This window comes from Callorhinus ursinus, unplaced genomic scaffold (assembly GCF_003265705.2).
Source record: "Callorhinus ursinus isolate GAN/ISIS: 27379988/994484 unplaced genomic scaffold, GSC_fseal_2.0 scaffold30, whole genome shotgun sequence".
NCBI classification, from domain to species: Eukaryota; Metazoa; Chordata; class Mammalia; order Carnivora; family Otariidae; genus Callorhinus; species Callorhinus ursinus.
In genome coordinates this window covers 8,842,716-8,864,940 of record NW_027397092.1, presented here as the reverse complement: position 1 = coordinate 8,864,940, position 22,225 = coordinate 8,842,716, and the positions used below count along the sequence as shown (strand labels likewise).

At 34.7% G+C, this 22,225-nt stretch overlaps 1 protein-coding gene across 8 annotated transcripts in view; it reads right to left on the bottom strand.

The window, feature by feature from the left end:
- The window catches only part of CSNK1G3 (casein kinase 1 gamma 3), a 107,863-nt gene that overhangs the window by 24,208 nt on the left and 61,430 nt on the right, over window positions 1-22,225 (bottom strand). For 4 of the 8 annotated variants that reach the window (XM_025860861.2, XM_073878593.1, XM_025860857.2 and 1 more), the window contains exons 5-10: window positions 20,557-20,705; window positions 18,796-19,030; window positions 4,804-4,889; window positions 4,597-4,681; window positions 2,623-2,771; window positions 1,120-1,215 (exon numbers count right to left, since the gene is read on the bottom strand). In XM_025860861.2, the coding sequence (XP_025716646.1) occupies window positions 1,120-1,215; window positions 2,623-2,771; window positions 4,597-4,681; window positions 4,804-4,889; window positions 18,796-19,030; window positions 20,557-20,705 (800 nt within the window). The remainder of the gene's footprint in view (window positions 1-1,119; window positions 1,216-2,622; window positions 2,772-4,596; window positions 4,682-4,803; window positions 4,890-18,795; window positions 19,031-20,556; window positions 20,706-22,225) is intronic. The other 4 variants (XM_073878592.1, XM_073878594.1, XM_025860858.2 and 1 more) reach the window with 1 other exon arrangement.

Below are 22,225 nucleotides of genomic sequence, written 5' to 3'. Positions count from 1 at the left end.
AACAGCTTTCAATTACCTTACCCAGGAAATACAAATTCTTCACTCTCTATTTATCTGCTACGCCTACTGTCTGCATAGAACCTACTCTCTGCTCAAAGCAAACTGAAATGCTCACTATTCCTCAAACTACATTTTTAAACTTCTGCTTCCTATTTTACACTGTTCACCCTCCCCAAAATGCCCTTATTCTTTCATCTGTCTTTAAAAAATCCCATTCATTCTTCAGGCTCAACTCAAAAGCCACCTTCTGCATAAAATCTTTCCAGATCCCCCATATTCCAATGATCTTCCATGGCACTTTATTAATATATTTCATGTGACAGAGGTTACACTGTTTGGTAATACAGTTACTTGTGAATTTATTGTAGTAATTCTGATAACAATAACACTAGCCATGAGAGTTGAGATTTACTGAATGCTTATAGGAATTAACAGACATTATTTCTGTTTCGCAGATGAGAGAACTAAGGCTTTGAAAGATAAGAGTAATTTGTCCAAGATCAAGTCATATCCAGGTATGTCTGATTCCAGAGCCTGAGTGAGCTCTTAGCCACTCATTACAAAATAGTTTCTTATAGGTTATGTTGTTTTCCTTACTTGTGCATTTCTGCAACATGCAAAATAGTAGCTTTCAGAGGGCAGAAACCCAGCAAATAATTTATTGAGCTAAATTAGACTGCAGTTAGAAAGATCAACTGCTATTATAATTTATTCCAACAAGAAACCCAAACACTTGCACTCTACGAGTATCAAATATTGCTCAAAGTTTATACTAATTTATACCACTAATTAGAAATTTATCATTAAACATTTTCGTGTGATTTTTAAACTAGTAAAGAGTGAACATGAGGGGGAAATGGTTTATTTGTTGTAAATCTATGCATTCTCGATCCTTGATAAGATTGTGTATATCATCTGTTTTATCTATTGAAGAAAAAAATGTATTTCAATCCTTCAAAATCTATCTACATGTGTAAATATGTGCTCCCACACACATACACATAGGCACACCTGTAAACCTATCATCTGGGCATGGTAAAAAACCAAATTGATTTGTAAACTGTCAGAAAGTAATACAGAAGCAAATCAAGATCTTTCATATCTGAAAGGGCAGCAAACCTGGTTTTTGGATTGTTGCATCTTATCTCTGTGTTGATGTGCTTCTCTGTTTGATGACAGAGCAGGATCTTGCTGAACTGCACCCACTGGAGTAGGCTACGGTACAAGAATTAGCATCAATACATTCTATTTCAGAAGTCGTACTCAAAATTACTTAGCTGCTTCATGGAATCAAGGAAATAATAAAAGATACTTAAAGTAAAGCCTTACAAAATGATATCATTCTTGAAATATATCACTAAAAATAAGTTAAAACAAGAGAACATAGCTACTTTTTTACATTATTTTGAAAAATGTTTAAAGACTTTATCAAGCACTCACTTTTATATCAATAAAAGACTTTCTAATGGAGTCTTTACTTTCAGGTTATTTTTTCATATCAGAAAAATGAAAGTGTATTTATTTATGTCTCTCATTTTCAAAGCTAATGTATAAACAGAATAAATCATTTTAAGAAAATAAGGAAATGATTTTTAAAATAAGCTAATAAAATGGCTTATTGTCAATATTTTGACTCAGGAGAGACTTATATAGTCAATTCACTTTGGATCTAAGAAAAATATAGATTAAACATTGAAATAAGTCAGTTGTTCAAAAATACATGAATCTGAGTTTGGTAGTTCCAAATATGGACAAAAATTCGCCAACAGCAAGTCACAATTAAAGAAAGTTTTGTAAGACATTCTAACTTATTAAAAAAAATAGTGAGAATAAATATTTTAAAAGTTGTCTCTTCAAAGAATTTCATGATGTGTCCCTTTAAGTGATGAGCACCAATCCTACAGTTATAGTCAAGACTAATTTTTTAAGTTACAAAAACTTAGAACAGTTTTAAAAACCCAAAACACGCTCCAATTTTTAAGTACCAGTCTATTCAAGACATAACCTAAAACTACTAGTATAATTAAAACCTATAATTTTATTTTACAAATGTTTTGAGAAATGGCTGAAATAAAACAAAGGACTAACTGATCTTTTAAAGTAACAGGATATTATACAAAAAAAAATTATTTTTTTTAAAAGATTTTATTTATTTGAGAGAGAATGAGATAGAGATTGAGAGCATGAGAGGGAGAAAGAGAGAGAGCATAAGAGGGGGGAGGGTCAGAGGGAGAAGCAGACTCCCTGCCGAGCAGGGAGCCCGATGCGGGACTTGATCCCGGGACTCCAGGATCATGACCTGAGCCGAAGGCAGTTGCCCAACCAAATGAGCCACCCAGGCGCCCCAAAAATAATTATATTTGATAGTAAGAAATAAATCAGGAATGAAAAGTTGAAAATAAATAACTCATTACTTCAAAAATCAGGGGGATCCAAATGTGGGGTTTTTATAAAATTCAAAGAATAATTTTAGTATTATGCTGCCTAAAATGCCCAGGAAGATGAAATAAAATGAATCCTTTAAAAAAATTATTTGTCTTCAACTCTTTTCACTGAAGAAGCTGTACTATGGGAAAAAAAGTACTACAAATAATCTTTCATTATATAGCACAGAGTACTCACCAACTGTTTACCAATCCAGTCATACTCATAATCAAACATATATCCTTTTCGATCAAACAAGTCAGTAAAAAGCTTTCTTAGGTAGTCATAGTCTGGTTTTTCAAAAAAATCTAGCCTTCTTACATAACGAAGATATGTTGCCATTTCTTCTAGAAAGGAATAAAAATTATTGACTATACATCTCTATATACTCATTAATAATAAAATGATTTAAATGTCTAAAAACACTGTTATAAAAATATGAAAGAGTAACAAAATTCTACTGCAATTTGAAACTTTGGGAACTTAATCACAAAGAAATTAAAAAGGAGAAGGGAAGAAAAAAATAGGGTCAAGGGAGAAACAAGAGGTTTTATTTAACAAATACATTTGCTTCATTTCATTAGGAAAAGCTAAAATTTTTATTTTACATTGTTATTTTGAATAGAAACCTTGGATAGTACTAAAGATTGAATTAGCAACTTAATAAAGCATAATTACTTAAACACAAGCACCACACTCCGCTCATAAACTTAAAAATTTATTTAAAATACTAATGGGAATTGATTTATATATGAAAGCATCTGCACTAGCTTGATGGATTTCTTTTACCATCAGACATAGTCACGAACTGACCAACAGAGGATTCAAAATCCTAATTTGGGCCATGAGCAGAATTCTAACCAAACAAAATAAAGCTAAGAGATCTCAGAAATAAAACACAGCAGCAGAGTTTAATTTTTCTTCGAATTTCCAGTCATATAACAATTACTTGGTAATATATAAATTTCTCTGTGCCACTGTAATTCCCAAATGTATTAGAGATAAGTATTTTTCTTAAAGATCCTACTTTCCTAAAGGAAAAGAAAGAAAAAGCCATAAAAATCAACAGGTAAAACGGTGAGCAATTCGTAAAACAGGGTTTCACCATCAGGGCACAGGAAATCACTGTAGTGAGAAATGGAAGGTTACTCTCACGTGTTTTTCTGATTCAATTCACTGACAGTGGCCAGTGAGAACAGGATCATGCACTGCCCAACGGGCAATGAGAGTGGCACCCAGTGACCTTCTTCATGGGGTGACTCTCACTATTCCACGTTCTAGCTAATTACCTGGTTAAGTGACTCTGACACCCCCATTTTATCCTGCAGAAATGTGTATACGCTTCCTAATAACACACAGCCAAGTCTGCCTACACCTACACTGCTAGTGTCAATACATTTTTAATCTTCCAGTTCTGATGTTACAGCAAAGATGAAAAATATGTAATTAAAGTTTGCTGTCCAAGAATAACAGAAGCAAACTTGAGGAAGGGCTCCCTGAGATCATGCTGCTTGCTGCACCCCAGCAGTGATGCCCAGCAACAGACAGGAAGACGTGCGAATATTGAAGTGAGGTATGAACTCAGTCTGGGACCTCCCAGTTTGGTTCACTTTTTACTTAACAACATTAGCAACACATTATTCTTATTTCTTAATTGATTTAGGAATCTTAAGTAAATTTTTGTTGGCTTAATCTGAATTGCCAAAACTTCACATGGAAGTAAAACTATTTTTATAAAGCTCCCCAATGTAACATTAGCCAAAAAGTACTAAGGTTTGTAAGATCTTAATGTATTATGAAAAGTAAATCAAACATCACACACCTCCTTTGAGCTTGACAATGAGACTCAAATGACTAACACTGTGCACCAAAACTTTATAGCTGGCACTTCTCAGCAAGTATTTTAACTTATTAAAAGTATGTCACTGATATTTTAGCTGATATTGGTCAACACTATCAAAAAATGGAATTTTCTTATATTAAATCCATCTTAACAGAGCAAATAAACAAATTGTCCCTGTGGTCTATGCATCAAACACTGACATCTTTTAAATCATACTTTGAACTCATTTTTTTTAAGCATGAAAAACAGTCATAAACTTGAGCAATGGAAGTTAACTGCTCTGGTTTTCTGTGTATAAACACATGTACCACTGTGGTGTTATTCATTACCTGGAAAATTTTCACATAACACTTCTATTGGTGTGGCTCGTTTTGTATCTCCAATTTTCTGATACCTCTCTTTTAATGTGTCAGCCTAAAACAGAAAGGAAAAAAAAATCTTGAGAAGGTGGTGATTTTAAAATTAACTACTTGGAAGATAGAACCTTAACATATTAGCAATTTATAAAATTCAAAAGGAAACACAAAAACAATTACCTTTAAACCTTGCCAAGGAAGACTGCCTCTCAGAAAATACATGAACATATGACCTAAAGCTTCTAAGTCATCTCTTCTACTTTGTTCTGAAATGTAAGAGAAACATCAATTTCACTTTCCTCTCCCAGTTAAGGATTTAAGAATGGAGAATTGATTTTGTTACATATAAATTAATTCCCAACGTTCAGTATATAAATATAAAATATCTAGCGCTTATAAGCCACAAATCATGTCCAGTTAAACAATGTTTTTAACATTAAAATTATTGTGCATCTTTAAAAGATGCCACTACGGTTTTTTGGGGTTTTTTGTTGTTGTTGTTGTTTTTTAAGATTCTACTGGGCACTCATTTCTCTCCTTAGATATCTACCCATAGAAGTATAAAGCAAGTCAGAAAGGGTTCCATGGTCAAATACAGAGTCACTGTGTACTATAGCCCTATCTTAAAGACCCAGGATGTAACATATTAAAGGTTTAGGAAAAGTCCCAGAGATAAAAATGTTTAACTTCATTTAACCCTGCGTTTCTTGAACTTACACAAGCACACAATGTCCATCCTATATACTCTCCATTAATATTAACTGCAAGTAGGATTTTGTGTATATATTCTTAAAAACATTTGTATTTGACACATCCCAACATTAATAACCCCTCTGCCACCATCAAAAACATACTGCTAGAACAAACTGCCATTTTCAAACTGCTACTGTTGTTTTAGTAACAAAATGTTGTATAGCACATAAGTGAGTGACAATTACAAAGGAAAACTTGAAAAGGTACTTATATTTGCTAAGTGAAATTTTTTTCAATTTTTTTGTCACTGAAGTCAAATGCTTAAGATTTCTTACTATTTTAAAATACAAAACCTCTAACAATAAGAGGAAAAAATAGTATTTTAATTATAAATGTGTAAAATGTTTTATCCAAATGAGTCATCATCATACTACCTAAGCAGTACTGAATGCTTTTGAAAAAGCAAACTTTTCAAAGCATGGCTCTCAACTAGCATGAACGGGACAGAAAAGGTTTTAATTTTTACTATGTAATCTCATTCCACAACTGTCTTCTGTAACACTTGCTACTATATATATATATATATATATATATAGTGTTATTATCTGGTCTTTATCTAGCCTCCCACCAGACAGCAGATTACAGGACAGCAGATGTCTCTTGGCTCATTATCCCCAGGATCAAGTATTATGGTTGCCACAGAGCAGGCACTCAACACAGACTATTTAAATATAAAAATGAATATCTGAAAATACGTAATACTAGGTATGTGTCCCTTTCCTACAAGCAAACAAAGATACCCAGAAGAAAATGCATTGAATTGTTAGGAATTAGGTTTATGAGATTGGACGATTAGACAGGACATTCCAACCTTCTCATTTCATATACTCAAACTGCAGTATAATGGCAAATTTTTTTCTTTTTTGCTTCTATTTTCTATTATAACAATGTAAGCATAGGCTATTAAAAACAGAAAACTTTCAAAATAAATAAAATAGACTCAAGGTCTTTTTAAAGCCATTAGTAAAAGTGGGGATATGAATAACATGAGAAAAATGAGTAATGTATTTTATACATACAATTTGAATTTATTAGATCTTGGGAACCTTAGGAATAAAGAGTCATGCAAAGAAAAAAAAATTATTTCTGAAGTCCCACTAAGAATCAGAATCACCTCTGAAACTTTTAAATGCCTCAAATGAGCAGGCCTAATGCTGGAGACTGATTCCTTAAGTATGACATGAGCTAGAAGAATGTGCATTTTAAAAAAGCTTAACAGATGATTCTGAAATATAGCCAGGGTTAAAAAGCCCTAAAAAAGAAACTCCTCTTATTGAAGTATACTTTACACATAATAAAATACACCCATTATAAGGGTACAGTTTGAAAAATTTTAACAATGTACACCTAAGTACCACCACAATCAACAACTATTTCCAACACTACAAAAAGTTCCCTTATGGCCCATTGCCTGTTATTCTCCCCTCCCCTGGCCTCAAAACAACCACTTATCTGCTTTCTGTCAGGCTACATTAAATCTGATTTTTTATAGCGTTTCATATGATAAGCACAGTATAGTATGGACCCTTGGGTCCAAATTTTTTCACTCAACATAATCTTTTTATGTCGTTGTGTGCATTGGTAGTTCATTACTTTTTATTGCTGAGTAGTATACTACAATATATTTATATATTCACCAATTGATGGGTCATGAGTAACTTCCAGTTTGGGGCTATTGTGAATAAAGCTTTTACGAACATTCTCGTACAAGTCTGTGTGTGGACATATGTTTCCATTTCTCTTGTGTAAATTTTTAGGAGGAGGATTACTGCCTCATATGGAAGTGTAGATTTTACTTTTTAAGACACTTCTATACTGTTTTCCAAAGGGTTTGTCCCATTTTATATTTCCATCAGCAATGTATGAGAATTCCAGTTGATGTAGTGTCCATCCCACATTTAGCATGGTCACTCTTTTATATTTCAGCCCTGCTAGCGACTGTGAGGTATTAGCTCACTGTGATTTAATTTGAATTTCACCAGTGACTAATATTTTTGAACACGGTTTCAACTGTGTTATTGCTTATTCATACATCTTTTTGTGAAGTGTCTATTTAAATATTTTGCTCATTTTTTTAAATTGTACTATGTGTCTTGTTATAAAGTTGTAAGATTTGTTTGTGTATTCTGGATACAAGTGGTTGTCAGATATAAGTGGGGCATCTGAGTGGCTCAGTCGTTAAGCGTCCGCCTTCAGCTCAGGTCATGACCCCAGGGTCCTGGGATCGAGCCCCGCATCGGGCTCCCTGTTCCGCGGGAAGCCTGCTTCTCCCTCTCCCACTCCCCCTGCTTGTGCTCCTTCTCTCACTTTATCTCTGTCAAGTAAATAAATAAAATCTTTAAAAAAAAAACAAACCAAGTGGTTGTCAGATATAAGTTTTGCAAACACATTCACCCACACTGTAGCTTGCTTTCTTAATAGTATCTTTCAAAGAACAGAAGTTCACATCTTGATGAAGCCCTACTTATCAGGGCTTTGTTATTTGCTTATGCTTTTTTACGTCCTATCTGAAAACCTCTGACTAGTCTTAAGGTCGTGAAGATTTTCTATTTTTTCTTCAAGAAATTCTACAGTTTTGGTTACTAAATTTAAATCTAGGACTCATTTGAAGTAATTTTTCTTCTTTTTGTTCCATGTGGGTTAGGGTTTTAGAGTCATTTTCTTCAATACCAATACCTAGTTATTATCATATAGTTTCTTTACAATACTATCCTCCCCCCCTTGAATTAATTTTGGACCCTTCTCAAAAACCAATTGAGTGTCTGTGTAGGGGTCCATTTCAGGACTCTGTAATGTGACCCATTTATCTATGTCTAGGCCAATACCACCAAATATAAGAAAGGAAAAAATAATGATAAATGAGGAAACCAATGAAGACAAAATAGATAATCAATTGAGAAAAGCACAAAATCAAAAGCTGGTTACATGAAAAATTCAATAAAATTAATTGTCTCACTAGGCTAAAAGAGAGAAAACACAAATTACTAGCATCAGGAGCTACAAGGGGGCACAAGGACAGATCCTACAGACATTAAAAGAATGGTAAAAAGAATATTATAAATGAACACAATGCCAGTAAATTAAACAACTCAGAAGAAATGAACAAATGTCCTGAAAGACAAATTACAAAGATGCGAATAGTTCTATACCAATTAAAGAAATTTATTTTATAATTTAAAATCTTCCCAAAATATAACCAAAGGCCCAAATGGCATCAGTGGTGAATTCTATTAAACAGTTAAGGAATGATACTAGCTCTACACAAACTCTTTCAGGAAGCAGAAGAGAAGGGAATCTTTCCCAACTCTTTTCATTAATGATGTTACCAGTCAAAGGCATTTTACAAGCAAAGGGAAGTACAGGAAAGGTTTCTCATCAAAACACTCGCAAAATCCTTCAAAAGCTAATACATGATGACTGGTTCATCCTATAAATTTAAGGTTGGTTTAACTTTCAAAAATGAATTGATGTAATTCACCATGTTAATAAAAGATATAAATCATATGATCACCTCAAAAGATACAGAAAAGGTACTTAATAAAACATAACATGCATTTATGATTTAAAAAAAACTCATTAAATAGGCAATAGAAAAAAACTGCTTTCTGACAAAGGACTTCTATAAAAAACCTACGACTAACATAATTCTTACATGGCGAAAGGTACCCCTACAATCAGAAACAAAACAAGGATGTTCACTCTCATTATTCAGTGTTGTAGTGGAACCCTTGTTAGTTTAAAAAAAAAATTTTTTTAAAGGTATTCAGATTGGAAATAAAGAAGTGTAACTAATTTTCTCTGCAAGACCATATGATCACATACGTGAAAAATCCTAAGTAATCTACCAAAAAACTCTATTAGAACTAGTACATGAGTTTTAGCAAGGTTACAGGATACAAGGTCAATATATAAAAATCAATTGTACTTCTATGAAAGCAATCGACAACTGGAAAACAAATTTAAAAAGCAATACCATTTTCAGCAGCATCAAAAAATATGAAATATTGTAGAGATAAATTTAAAAGAATGTACGATATGCTAATACTGACCCCTCCCAAGTAGCATTCTTTGCTAAGGAGAGGAACACAATATAAAAGGCAATTGCCCTCTAAATTCAAGGTGTGGGGCTTTAGTTACCAGAGTGCCAACAAGCCATGATGATAAGGTAATCTTACCTAGATGGTTGTCTCAGAAAGCAGTATTAGTCTCAAAACCTACACAGTATTTAAAAATTCAAGTCATAAATACAAGCTAGTAAAATAAACCACTTCTGCAACTCAGTCTGAAATGTTCCTTACCCTCATAATTCTTTTCTTTGTGTTCTTTCATCAGCTGACAAATCTGGAAGTAAATTTCACCATGTAGTGAGTAACAGAAGTCGTGAGGAAGGCTTTATCTTTGAAACACAGTAAACTAAGGAATACCTCCTCAGGGCTCTGTTTCATGGGGGGGGGGGGGGGGGGCGGATCTCCCAAAGGTAATCTGGCCCTTATTAAACCCTGTTTACATTTTATAAAACACTTAACTACAAAGGTCTGTTTGAAAATAGATGTTTCCCTGGAAGCCAAGAATCCCTATTATAGGAACCCTTACTATGAGCAACTAAGAAATTAGAAAGTGATGATTTACTTTGCAATAGGTATCATTAAAGAATCTTTTAAATAGGTTTTCCAATAAGTTTAAAAGTTATGTAAAGAGTCAATTAAAATTTTGCTTTTTAAGAATATATGTATCACACCAAAGGAGTACGTGCACCCCAATGTTTATAGCAGCAATGTCCACAACAGTCAAACTATGGAAAGAGCCTAGATGTCCATCAACAGATGAATGGATAAGAAGATGTGGTGTATATATACAATGGAATATTATGCAGCCATCAAAAAAATCTTGCCATTTGCAACGACAAGGATGGAACTAGAGGGTATTATGCTAAGCGAAATAAGTCAATCAGAGAAAGACAAGTATCATATGGTCTCACTGATACGAGGAATTTGAGAAACAAGAGAGAGGATCATAGGGGAAGGGAGGAAAAAATGAAACAAGATGAAACCAGAGAGGGAGACAAACAATAAGAGACTCTTAATCTCAGGAAACAAACTGAGGGTTGCTGGAGTGGAGGAGGTGGGAGGGATGGGGTGGCTGGGTGATAGACATTGGGGACGGTATGTGCTATGGTGAGTGCTGTGAATTGTGTAAGACTGATGAATCACAGACCTGTACCTCTGAAACAAATAATACATTATATGTTAAAAAAAAAAAAGAAGAAGAAGATAGTAAGAAGGGAAAAATGAAGGGGGGGAAATCGGAGGGGGAGGCAAACCATGAGAGACTATGGACTCAGAAACAAACTGAGGGTTTTAGAGGGGACAGGGGTGGAGGGATGGGTTAGCCTGGTGATGGGTTATTAAGGAGGGCAGATACTGCATGGAGTACTGGGTGTTATACGCAAACAATGAATCATGGAACACTACATCAAAAAAAAAAAAAAGAATATAAGTATCACATAAAATACATACAACCAGCACATATTAAGAGCCTAGTATGGGTCAGTGTGTCATATTGATGTCATTTAAAATTCTAGCTACACTTAAAGCAACAGTAAACCCAAATAAGAAAACAAAGGCTCAGAAAGGTTAAGAGACTAGCCCAAAACTATGCACCTAAAAGAGAAAGGCAGACTTCTAAACCACATGTATGCACTTTTTTCATTTCTAAAAGCAAAGTAGAACCAATTAATCAATTAATCAAGTGTTTACTGTATACCTTCTGCAATGCTTTTCTACTCTTTGTCTCAACATTATTTTCCTTTTTTTAAAACTGACTTTATTCCTCAGCTAGAACTGTTTCTATTTTGACTGAATTTCAATGCAACTTTCAGAAACAAAAAAAATTCCGTTTCTCATTTACTCAAGTTTAGCTCTGTCAAAAAAAAAATCAATCAAACGCTTAGAAGCAGAAAACTTTCTAATATACACATATGTATTTGCAAAAAATAAACTCATTACTTCATTTTCCTACAAAAATGAAAAACAGTGCGTCCAAAAGACATGTTTCCTGAAACTAAATACAGGCAAGACAAGAGAACTCCAAAAAACCAACAAAAAAATACCTCTCCCTGAAATCATTCTTTATATATAAACCAAAAAATAAAAAAATAAAAATTACTAAGCAAAGATTTCACTTTATATTTCCTACTAAAATGTCGACAATTATTTTTCCCCAACACCCAACAAAAAAAAAAAACTCTTCTTCATTTACATTTTTCAAAATTACATAATTAAGATGGTTTTTGTTAAATAAAAACACAAACCTATTTAGGAAAAGAAAAAGCACAATTATGCAAGACAATGTGCAGCAACAACTCACCAATCCAGACACCCTATCTGGCAATAACAAGAATGCATAAAGAAAAAAAGTTTTCTGAGCAATGGAACCTAGCACATGCATTCATCTGATTCCTAAATAAGTCCTCCTGAAATCCAGTTCTCTTAATTTAGATAAAATCCAATACATTTGGCTATCAAGAGAAGCAAATCAAAAGAAGAGAATAGAAAAGTACTGCCAGCAACAGTACTACACATGATAACAAATAGTATGCTACAAGACATTGAAATACAAAAAAAAACCCTATTAAAAAATAACTACTCTCAGACTAACTATAAACCTATAGTAATTGATACACTGTAGTACTTGTGAAAAAACAGACAAATCAATGAACAGAACAGAAAGTCAAGAAATAGACCCACATAAATATACTCACCTTGACAAATAAGCAATACAATGGAGCAAAGTTAAGTTTTTTCAACAAACAGTAGTCAAACAACTGGTTATCAATATGTATAAAAATGAATCTAGAGACAGATCTTACACCCGTTATAAAAATAAACCAAAATGGATCAAAGACCTGTCAAATGCAAAATTATAAAAATCCTGGAATATAACATAGAAGAAAATCTAGATGACCATGGGGTTCAAGATGACTTTTTAGATATAACACATTAGGCATGACCTTTGAAAGAAATAATTGATGAGCTGGACTTTATTAAAATTAAAACTTTTGCTCTGCTAAAGACACTGTCAAGAGAATAAAAAGATAAGTCACAGACTAGGAGAAAATATTTGCACAAGACACATCTCATAAAGAACTATTATCCAAAATATACAAAGAACTCTTAAAATCAACAATAAAACAAACAACCTGATTAAAAATGGGCCAAAGACCTTAAAAAACACCTCACGAGAGAAGATACATAAATGACAAGTAAGCATATGAAAAGATGCTACACATCCTATGTCATCAGGAAACACAAATTAAAACAAGATAACACTACTGCGACATAATGATTTATAAGAAATATATATTTGGTCAGATGACCAGAATATATTTCTCAAGATATATTCGGTCTTTAGCCACAGTTCTTGAAAACACTTCAGAGCCATAAAGGTGAAATGGGTGTCTTGTTACTCATGAAGGTGAATCTTGAACCCACCCAAGGTCAGCGGCTGGTTGCCAGGGATACCAACCATATGATTAGAGGGTTGGAACTTTCAGTCCCACCCCACAACCTCCAGAAAGGGAAGAGAGGCTGGAGGTTGAATTAGCCAATGGCCAATGCATTAACCAATTATGAGTATGTAATGAAGGCCCCATAAAAACCCAAGAGGACAGCTTTTTGGCCCTTTTGGGAGAGCTTCCACACTTGGGAAACCAGAACACTTGCATATATCACCAAGCCAGGGCCCAAGCTGCACAAGGACAGAAGCTCCTTTGTTTGGAATCTCATCCTACATCTGACTGTTGATTTGTGTCCTTTATCATGTCCTGTAATAAACTCGTAAACCTAAGTAAGTGCTTCCCTGAGTCTACAAAACCACTCTAGCAAATAAATTGAACTTAAGGAGGAGGTAGCTGGAGCCTCTAATCTGTACCTGATCAGTGAGAAGCACAGGTAATAGCCTAGAACTTGCAAGTGTTATCTGAGGTAGGGGGTGGAGAGCAGTCTTGTAGGACGGAATCCTTAACCTTGGGATCTGATGCTATCTCCAGGAAGACAGTGTCAGAATTTAAGTTGAATTTTCAGACACACTGCTGGTGTCTAAGAAGTACTTGGTGTTGTGGAGGGGAAAAGTCCTTCTCTACATAGGAATTCATCCCAGGAATCCTAAAAGAACTACACACCTATTGGGATGGTGGAAATCTAAAATGTTAACAATCCCAAGTGCTGGCAAGAATGTGGAGCAAGAGGAGCTCTCATTCCTTGGTGGTGGGAATGCAAAATGGTATAGCCACTCTGGAAGAAAGTTTAAGGGCTTCTTACAACATACATTTACCATATGATCCAGCATTGTCCTTGGTATTTACCCAAAGGAGTTGAAAACTTATGTCCCACAAAAACCTGCACATGGATGTTTATAGCAGCCTTATTCATAATTGCCAAAACTTGGAGGCAACCAAGATGCCCTTCAGTAGGTGAATGGGTAAATAAACCGTGGTACATCCAGACAATGGAGTATTATTCAGCACTAAAAAGAAATGAGCTATCAAGTCATGGAAAAACACAGAGAAACTTTAAATGCATATAATCAAGTAAAAGAAGCCAGTCTGAAAAGGCTACATATTGTTTATTTCAAACTATATGGTTTTTGGAAAAGGCAAAACTAAGGAGACAATAAAAAGACCAGTGGTTGCCAGGAGTTTGGAAGGAGGGAGGTGGAAAGGGAGGGATGATTAGGTGGGGCATAGAGGATGCCCAGGGAAGTGAAACTCTCCTGTATAATACTATAATGGTTGATACATGTCATTATAAATGTATCCAAACCCAAAGAATGTGCAATACCAAGAGTAAACCATAAAGTAAACTATGGACTCTAGATGATAATGATGTGTCAGTGTAGATTCATCACTTGTACCAAATGTACCACTCTGGTGAGGGATGTTGATAGTGGGGGTGGTGCTGCCTGTGTTGGGGCAGGGAGTATTAGGGAAATCTCTATATGTTCGACCTAATTTTGCTATGAATCAAAAACTGTTCTAAAAAATTACATTTAAAATAGCACTACTATTTAAATGCATTTTCTCTAAACTTATTTAGATCAAGGTATACATCCTAATATGCTCCAATTAAACTTGAGGGTATCACTATATAATAGTAATCATACAAAACTTATGAAGCTGAATCATCCAGAAAATGTAAATTATGCTCATCATATTTTGTTTAAGAAAGCAAGAAATTGTGCAATTCATTTTTAAGCTGTTAAAATGTAATTATAAAATGTAAATACATGTTTTTAAACTGCTTAGAAGCTGTTTGGGAGTCTAAGAGCTGTCCTCAGGAATTTGGGCAATTAACTTAGAAATTATAAGAATCACAGCACAGAAAGAAGGCATTTTTGTAAAACCATAAATTCTATGATCCCTTCACCCTATTCAGAGAGATTACCACTTAAAGGCTTGAAATGTTATTTTTCTATGCAACACAGATTTTTATTAACACTTACAAGGCAACTGGCAGTTTATTCCTCAAATCCTAGTCTCTTAGTTCATGAATACTCGATATTAATTTTTAAAAAAGACAATTCTAATGCTACTTAGTAAAGAGAAATGCAGAGTGTTTATTTCAAATGACTTCAACAGGAAGAGTTTTTTCATGAAAGGAAAAAAAAAAGTGATCTGAAGGAAGATTATAAAATGAGGTTCAAAGCAGTTGGCCCCCCCAAAAAAAGTCTTGAAAAAGATATTAAAAATAAGACACTCAAGCAGAAGGAGTTTAAAATAACATTTCAACATAATAAAGAAGGCTTCCACTACAGCAGACCACAGAAATCCACATCACACACAGCTTTAGTAAGATTTCACCTTGAACAGTGACTTAAGAAGTTATAAGAGGTACACAAATGAATCACAACATCTGCCTTCTTAACATTAATCATCCAGCGAACATCAATAGATATATATATACCACAGGTATAAAGAGGCTAAAATCCACACTGTGATTTTACACTATTCTTCCAGCTTTTTCCTTTTTAAATCCAAAACAGTGCACAATCTCCACAAAAGAAAAATACTTATAAACCTGAATAAAGGTCTGTCTGGCCAAATTCTCTCTTTTGAAATGCTCATGTGTGTAGAAAGTCCTTGAATGCACAAGAGTAAATGAATGAATAAGAAAGCTTTAATTCCTCTTAAAAGAGTAATCGCCAAAGTCCAGGCAAAGCGGAAAGGAAAAAATATATACACAAAATAAAATCACCACTAAAAGATCCCATTTTCACTACTTTTTCTTTTCTATCTGTTCCTGACTACTCACAAAGCTGGTGCTTTAAACTCAAAACATCACTAATAAGCCCATGTTCATAGCCACCTCACTTATAAAAATGCTTTAACTCTTCAGCACTTAAACTCATGTGACTTTAGCTTACTCTTAATTTCTTAAAAAACAGGAAATCATGTAATCTGGGAAACAAATTTTCTCCCTGTTAATACTGTCCATGTACTTCCCAAGGACTACATAAAAATTGAGAAGCAGGGCTTCTGTAAATAGGAGAAAGTAAGGATTAAAGCTTTTGTTCTTTGCAATACTTGTCAAAGAAATGTTTTGTTTGTTTTCTTCCTGAAAAAGGAGCAAAAAGAGATTACTGTAATAGTTAAATGCCATTTCCCAAGCTCTGAAGGCTTTTCCTAACAAGGACAAACGTATCAGATTCGCTTTGCCATTTCTACAAATAGAATGCTGTTACATTTACCATTGTTCAGATAAAAAAACACCGGGCCATAAGGAAGTTGTGACTTCATGTCTCACAATAAAATGGTGGCAAACCTTTGTTAGTTGTTATGAAATAGTCTGTTAACAACTACCATGAAATGAAAATCTCTCACAGACACTGTTCATATAAATACAGGTGTGCCTGACTTTAACAGAAGACACAATCCTGAAGAAAGCTGTGTATCTGAAAGGCACTCCCCCCACAAACACTACCTGAATGCAACTAATTTTAGATATTTGAAACTTACTTTTCTTAAAGTAAGGCAGATTTACATTTTTTCAGGCATTTCAGACACCTGAGGAGAAAAAATACCATGGTTCTACTATCAGGAGCTATCAGGGAAAATGCTATTAGTGAGCAAGTGCTATTAGTTCTGACTGAGAGGAAGAAGCATGGACATGCCATATATAGCAGGTAAGTCTGAGAAGAATGGTCAGAGAAGAAGCTATGACCAGGAGTTGAAGCCTGGGTCAGATGACTGCTAAGGTCTTGAACAAAAAGTGACTATACTGCAAGGTATGTTTAAGCAGTGATGATGGGTAAGTACTGATTGGTTTATATTTCTGTCTATTCTTCCTTGTCAGTGAGATGTCAGGGATGGAATCTAAAAGCAGAAAATAAAGTTTGACTTTCTCCCATATGAAAACCGACCATGGTTTAAGACTTAAGAATCAACTACTATAAACATAACCTAGAACTGATTTTTTTAGAAAAGCAAAGAGGTAACTCAATGGGAAAGAATATGGTATCATAAAAAGAACCTCAACCTCTAATTCACACCATGTAAAAATTAATTGTAGACGGTAGAAGAAAACATAAAATGTCTTTCATCTCCTGGGGACAAAGATTTCTTAGGATTCAAAAAGTAGTAACCATAAAACAAAAAAACTGATAAATAATTGATTTCACAAATATTTACAACTTTTGCACATCTATTGACACCACTAAGAAAATGAGTAGGTAAGCCACAGACTAGAAGAATCTGTTCACGGTACACATATTTAGGAAGAATTTATATCCAGAATTTATAAAGAATTTCTACAAATCAACAATTAAATGACACACATGTCATAAAAGATATACAAATGGTCAATAAGCACAAGTAACAGTGCTCAGAAGAGAAACTACTACATATCTACTACAACTGCTAGAATGAAAAAGAATGACAACTCCAAATGTTGTCAAGACTGAAAGAGACAACTCTCATTCACTGCTGGTAGAAACAGGAAATGGTTAAGAACACTTGTGGGTACTGATGGGCAGTTTCCTATGAAGTTAAACAATACCTACCATATGACCCAACAGCAATTCCAATTTTAGGTATTTACCCAAAAGAACTGAAAACATATGCCCACTGAAAGATTTAAAAATTCCTAATAGTAAGGGGCGCCTGGGTGGCTCAGTTGTTAAGCATCTGCCTTCGGCTCAGGTCATGATCCCAGGGTCCTGGGATCGAGCCCTGTATTGGGCTCTCTGCTCGGCAGGAAGCCTGCTTCTCCCTCTCCCACTCCCCCTGCTTGTGTTCCCTCTCTTGCTGTGTGTCTCTCTATCAAATAAATAAAATCTTTAAAAAATAAATAAATAAAATAAAAATTCCTAATAGTAAAACACTGTTAATCAAAATGTTCACCAACATTAGAATAAATAAAAACTTGTGTGGTATATTTGTGCAATGGAATACTACTGAGCCTTAAAAAGAAACAAATTACTGGGGCCCCTGGGTGCTTCAGTCAGTTGAGTGTCCTGTCCAACTCTTGATCTCGGCTCAGGTCATGATCTCAGCTCAGGTCATAATCTTGGAGTCATGAGATCAAGCCCCACGTCAGGCTCCGTGCTGGGTGTGGAGCCTGCTTAAGATTCTCTTACTCTCGGGCGCCTGGGTGGCTCAGTTGGTTAAGCGACTGCCTTTGGCTCAGGTCATGATCCTGGAGTCCGAGGATCGAGTCCCGCATCGGGCTCCCTGCTCAGCGGGGAGTCTGCTTCTACCTCTCACCCTACCCCCTCTTGTGTTCTCTCTCTCTCTCTCTCAAATAAATAAATAAAATATTAAAAAAAAAGATTCTCTAACTCTCTCCCCCTGCCCCTCCCCCTTCTCTAAAAAAAGAAAAAAAAAAAAACCGATTCCTGAAAAACAAACAATAATCTCATACTGAGCCAAAGAAGCCAGATGATTCCATTTATATGAAGTAACAGAATCAGCGAAACTAATCTATGGTGAATGAAATCACATCAATGGTTACTTTTGGAGAAAGTGGGGAGAAAGCAAGAATGAAGTCTAGGGGATGATAACAATGTTGTAAATCTTGACAGGGTTGTGGGCTATCCACATGTGTACATATGTCAAAAAATCACAAATTATATACTCAAATGTTGTAAACTTTACCTAACTGTATAAAAGTTGAACATTTCAAGTTGTCATATAAAACAAAGGACAGAGTGAATATAAGGATATCTGTCATTCATTTACTCTAGAGCAACTTATTTTAAAAGAATTGTATTAAATACAAATCAAAGTAAACTCTAGCTAGATGTAATAAAAATTACAACAGAATCAACTGCAACCAACCAAAATTGAACCATAGTAACAAATAAAAACTCACACTGTTAGCATAGTTACTGAATTCAAATTTCTGTACTTATGAAAGGTACACATACCTTTTCCTAAATGTGTGTTTATGCTCATATATCTAGCTGTTCCTGTAAGGCTCTTGTGTTCTCTGTATGGTATGTGTTTCTTTGTCTCCGGATCAATATATTCCTTTGCCAAACCAAAATCTATAATATGAATAACTTGCTGGGTTTTGTTTCCTGGTCGTCCTATTAAGAAGTTCTCAGGCTTTACATCTCTGTATATCAAGTTCTTTGAGTGGACATATTCCATGCGAGAGATCTTGATTCACAAAAAAAATAAAAAAAGAAAAGAAAGAAAGTTTTATTTTAGGCTGTCACTAGCATAAAAAAGCATGATAGAGACATGACAAAATTCTCATAAACAACATAAAGAAGAAAATAATTAGAAACTGTTTCAGCCCTTTAAAAGTAACATAATAATCAGTCTATAGTTTCTCAAAAATATATCCAATTATGACCAAAAGTCTTTGCTTTCACTGTAATGGTCACTTATAGAAGAAAGTATTTGAATTTCATGAATTCCTTTCATACCAGTGAGCCGGATTCAGACAGCACTTACAGATGATGCCACCTCAGACAATCAAAAAGCTTTATTTACTAATACCAAGTCTTGAACTGAGACATATAAAGAGACATATTCATAAAGTCACCATTTGTTCTTCCTTATCAATTCAATCATCAAGCAACTGTTACTGTTATATTAAAGAAACTTACAGTCTAAACTGTTAAATAAAAACAACACAGTACCCTTCAGGATATCTTTCTTTTTCCTTTTTATAACTTACTTATGTCTTTCCTTAGGTATTAAACATTTTTAAAGGATCTTAAAACCAGAAAATTTTGGAAGACCACTTTAATTATAATATAGTACATTTTCAACAATTCTTTTACATATTCTCAAATAATGTTCATTGTACAAAATATCACAACATAGGACATTACAAACAAGAAAACAAAATTGCTTCATTTAGCCATAATAAAGGTAGACAACACAATGTACACATACAGTCACTTAGGCCATTTTCATTTGTTGACAAATTCTGGATCATAATAATATACAGTATTTCTAGGACCCATACTTTTAATGATATATGTTGAGCATTTTCCAGGTTATAGGACATTCTTTTAATACACACTTTTTAATGGCTACGTATTATTTTATGGCTACTAATAATTTACTCAACTAATCCTGTAATTTCTCTACATTTGGGTTGTTTCCCATGTTATGATAAACATCCTTGCACAAAAAACTTTAAGTGTATGTGAAGAGTTCCACTGGATATATTTGTAGAGGTGGAATTAATGAGTCAATGGAGAAAAACAACTTTAAGATTTTGCAACACACTATTGGCAGAGATTTCAAAACTGCCTTAAATCATCCTCTAAGTTGTTTCCCCATTGGTTCCCTGAAATTTAAATATTTTATAAGACTTCCTCATTGTTTCTTCTTTTTCTAGGCCATTAGAATTTATAACTAACATTATAAATCCATGTTTCTGAGGGTTCTCTTTTCTAAGCATTCATCTTCTATATGAAAATAGGGCTAGAAACAATTCTCAAACTTGAGGACATTCTGATCTTAAAGCAGTAAGGTATTAATTCTTTCACCCAAATAAAATACAGTTGGCTTAGTTATTTTAAGTTCTATGCATCCTAATAGAAACTTCATTAGATCAAATGTTCTGTAAAGATAACACCACAAAACTTGAAACTTTCAATATGAATGTATGACCAAAAGAACCATACAACCATTCAAACACTTTCAGAACCTTCTACTTGACTTACCAGCTGGATAGCAATCATGAGAACTGTCTTAAGAGAAAACGTCCTGTCACATAAATCAAACAAATCTTCCAAACTAGGTCCCAGCAGTTCGAGCACCATGGCGTTGTATTTACCACAAGGGCCAAAATAGTAAACTTGAGGTATACCATCTGGGGGGAAAGAAAAAGGATTTTAATCTTTTCCTCATCTTAAATATCCAACTTTTCTTCCTAGAAAATTAATAAGCAATTTAAGAAATATTTTTTGTTTTAAGAAGTGCAGCACTATTTGCACTTTTTCCATACACACAATGAACTTTTCCTAAGCCAACCTTCTCTCTCCCCGTACCTTTTTCATGTTCACAGGGCAGTCTGGTTACACCTGTCCTGCAGGTGCATTACTGAACGACATCACAGACAGTGCTTCCTTGTTGGTCTGCAACACCTCACCAGAGACAGGAACGGGGCCTTCTAGCCTCATATTTCCATGGCCTACAGAAACACTTGCTGCACTGAAAAAATTCAATTTTTTTTTTTTTTTAACAAAGAAGTCGCTGCTCTCTTGAATAAGTCTGAGGGAGGCATAATGCTCTATCACCCTCCAAGATTCCGTCCTCTGGTGTACACACACCATACAATTCCCTCCCCGTGAGTGCAGGTAAGACCCCAGATTTCACTCTTGTGATTAGGTTACGTTATGTGACAAAAGTGATGTAAATAAGGCCCCATCAGTGGGCCTGACCTAATCAGGTAAGCCCTTTAAAAAAGAGGGTCTAAAAGTCGAAGATATTCAAAGCAGCAGAGAAGCTCTCTTGTTGATTTTTAAGAAGGAAACTATCCTGTCGTAGAAGACACCACATGCCCTGGAATGGTTGACAGGCTCTAGGAACTGAGGGCCTCAATCCCATAGCCGTAAGGAACTGAACTCTGGAAATAACCAGTGAGCTTGGAGAAGGACTCTGAGCCTCAAGCCAGACTGTAGTCCAGGCTTACACCTTGATTACAGCCTGGCAAAACCCTCAACAGAAGACCCAGTTCACCCAACCCTGGAGTCCTGGCCCATGGAAATTGGGAGATAAGGAAGTCTCTTGCACTATGCCACTAAATACTAAGTAATTTATTATATGATAATATAAAATAATACAAACTCCAAATTTGAAGTCTAAATGCACAGAAATCTGTATTTGATTTTTAGAACTAAGAGTTTCACAATAAACTAACATATCATCAGTGATCAATTTATCTTAACAATGTATTTATTTATTCATTTGTACAAAGTAAACTTCTTCCATCTTCAATGTCTCACTTTTACTTCCAAGTGATTTGTTTTTCCTGCTTGCTAGTTTGTTTTTAGTAATTTTAGAAGGGAAAAGACTCTCTCAAGATAAAACTTCCTTACTCTTTTCTAAACTGTCCTATTTTTTTAAATACATTTCAGTTTGCTTCTCCATAACATTAGTGGTTTGGATAAGACCAGCTTTCCTCAGATGTGAATGAGTGAGGCAGCAAAACATCTGGGGATGGGAAGGCAAGATAATAAATCATGGTGCGGGTGGGGAAAAGGGGATAAGTTCAAACTCCATACATGATCCCCCTCCCCAGAAACAGATTCCCGTCTAACCCCTCCATGTGTGTATGTCAGCACACACTGACACACACACACACACACACACACACACACACACACACAC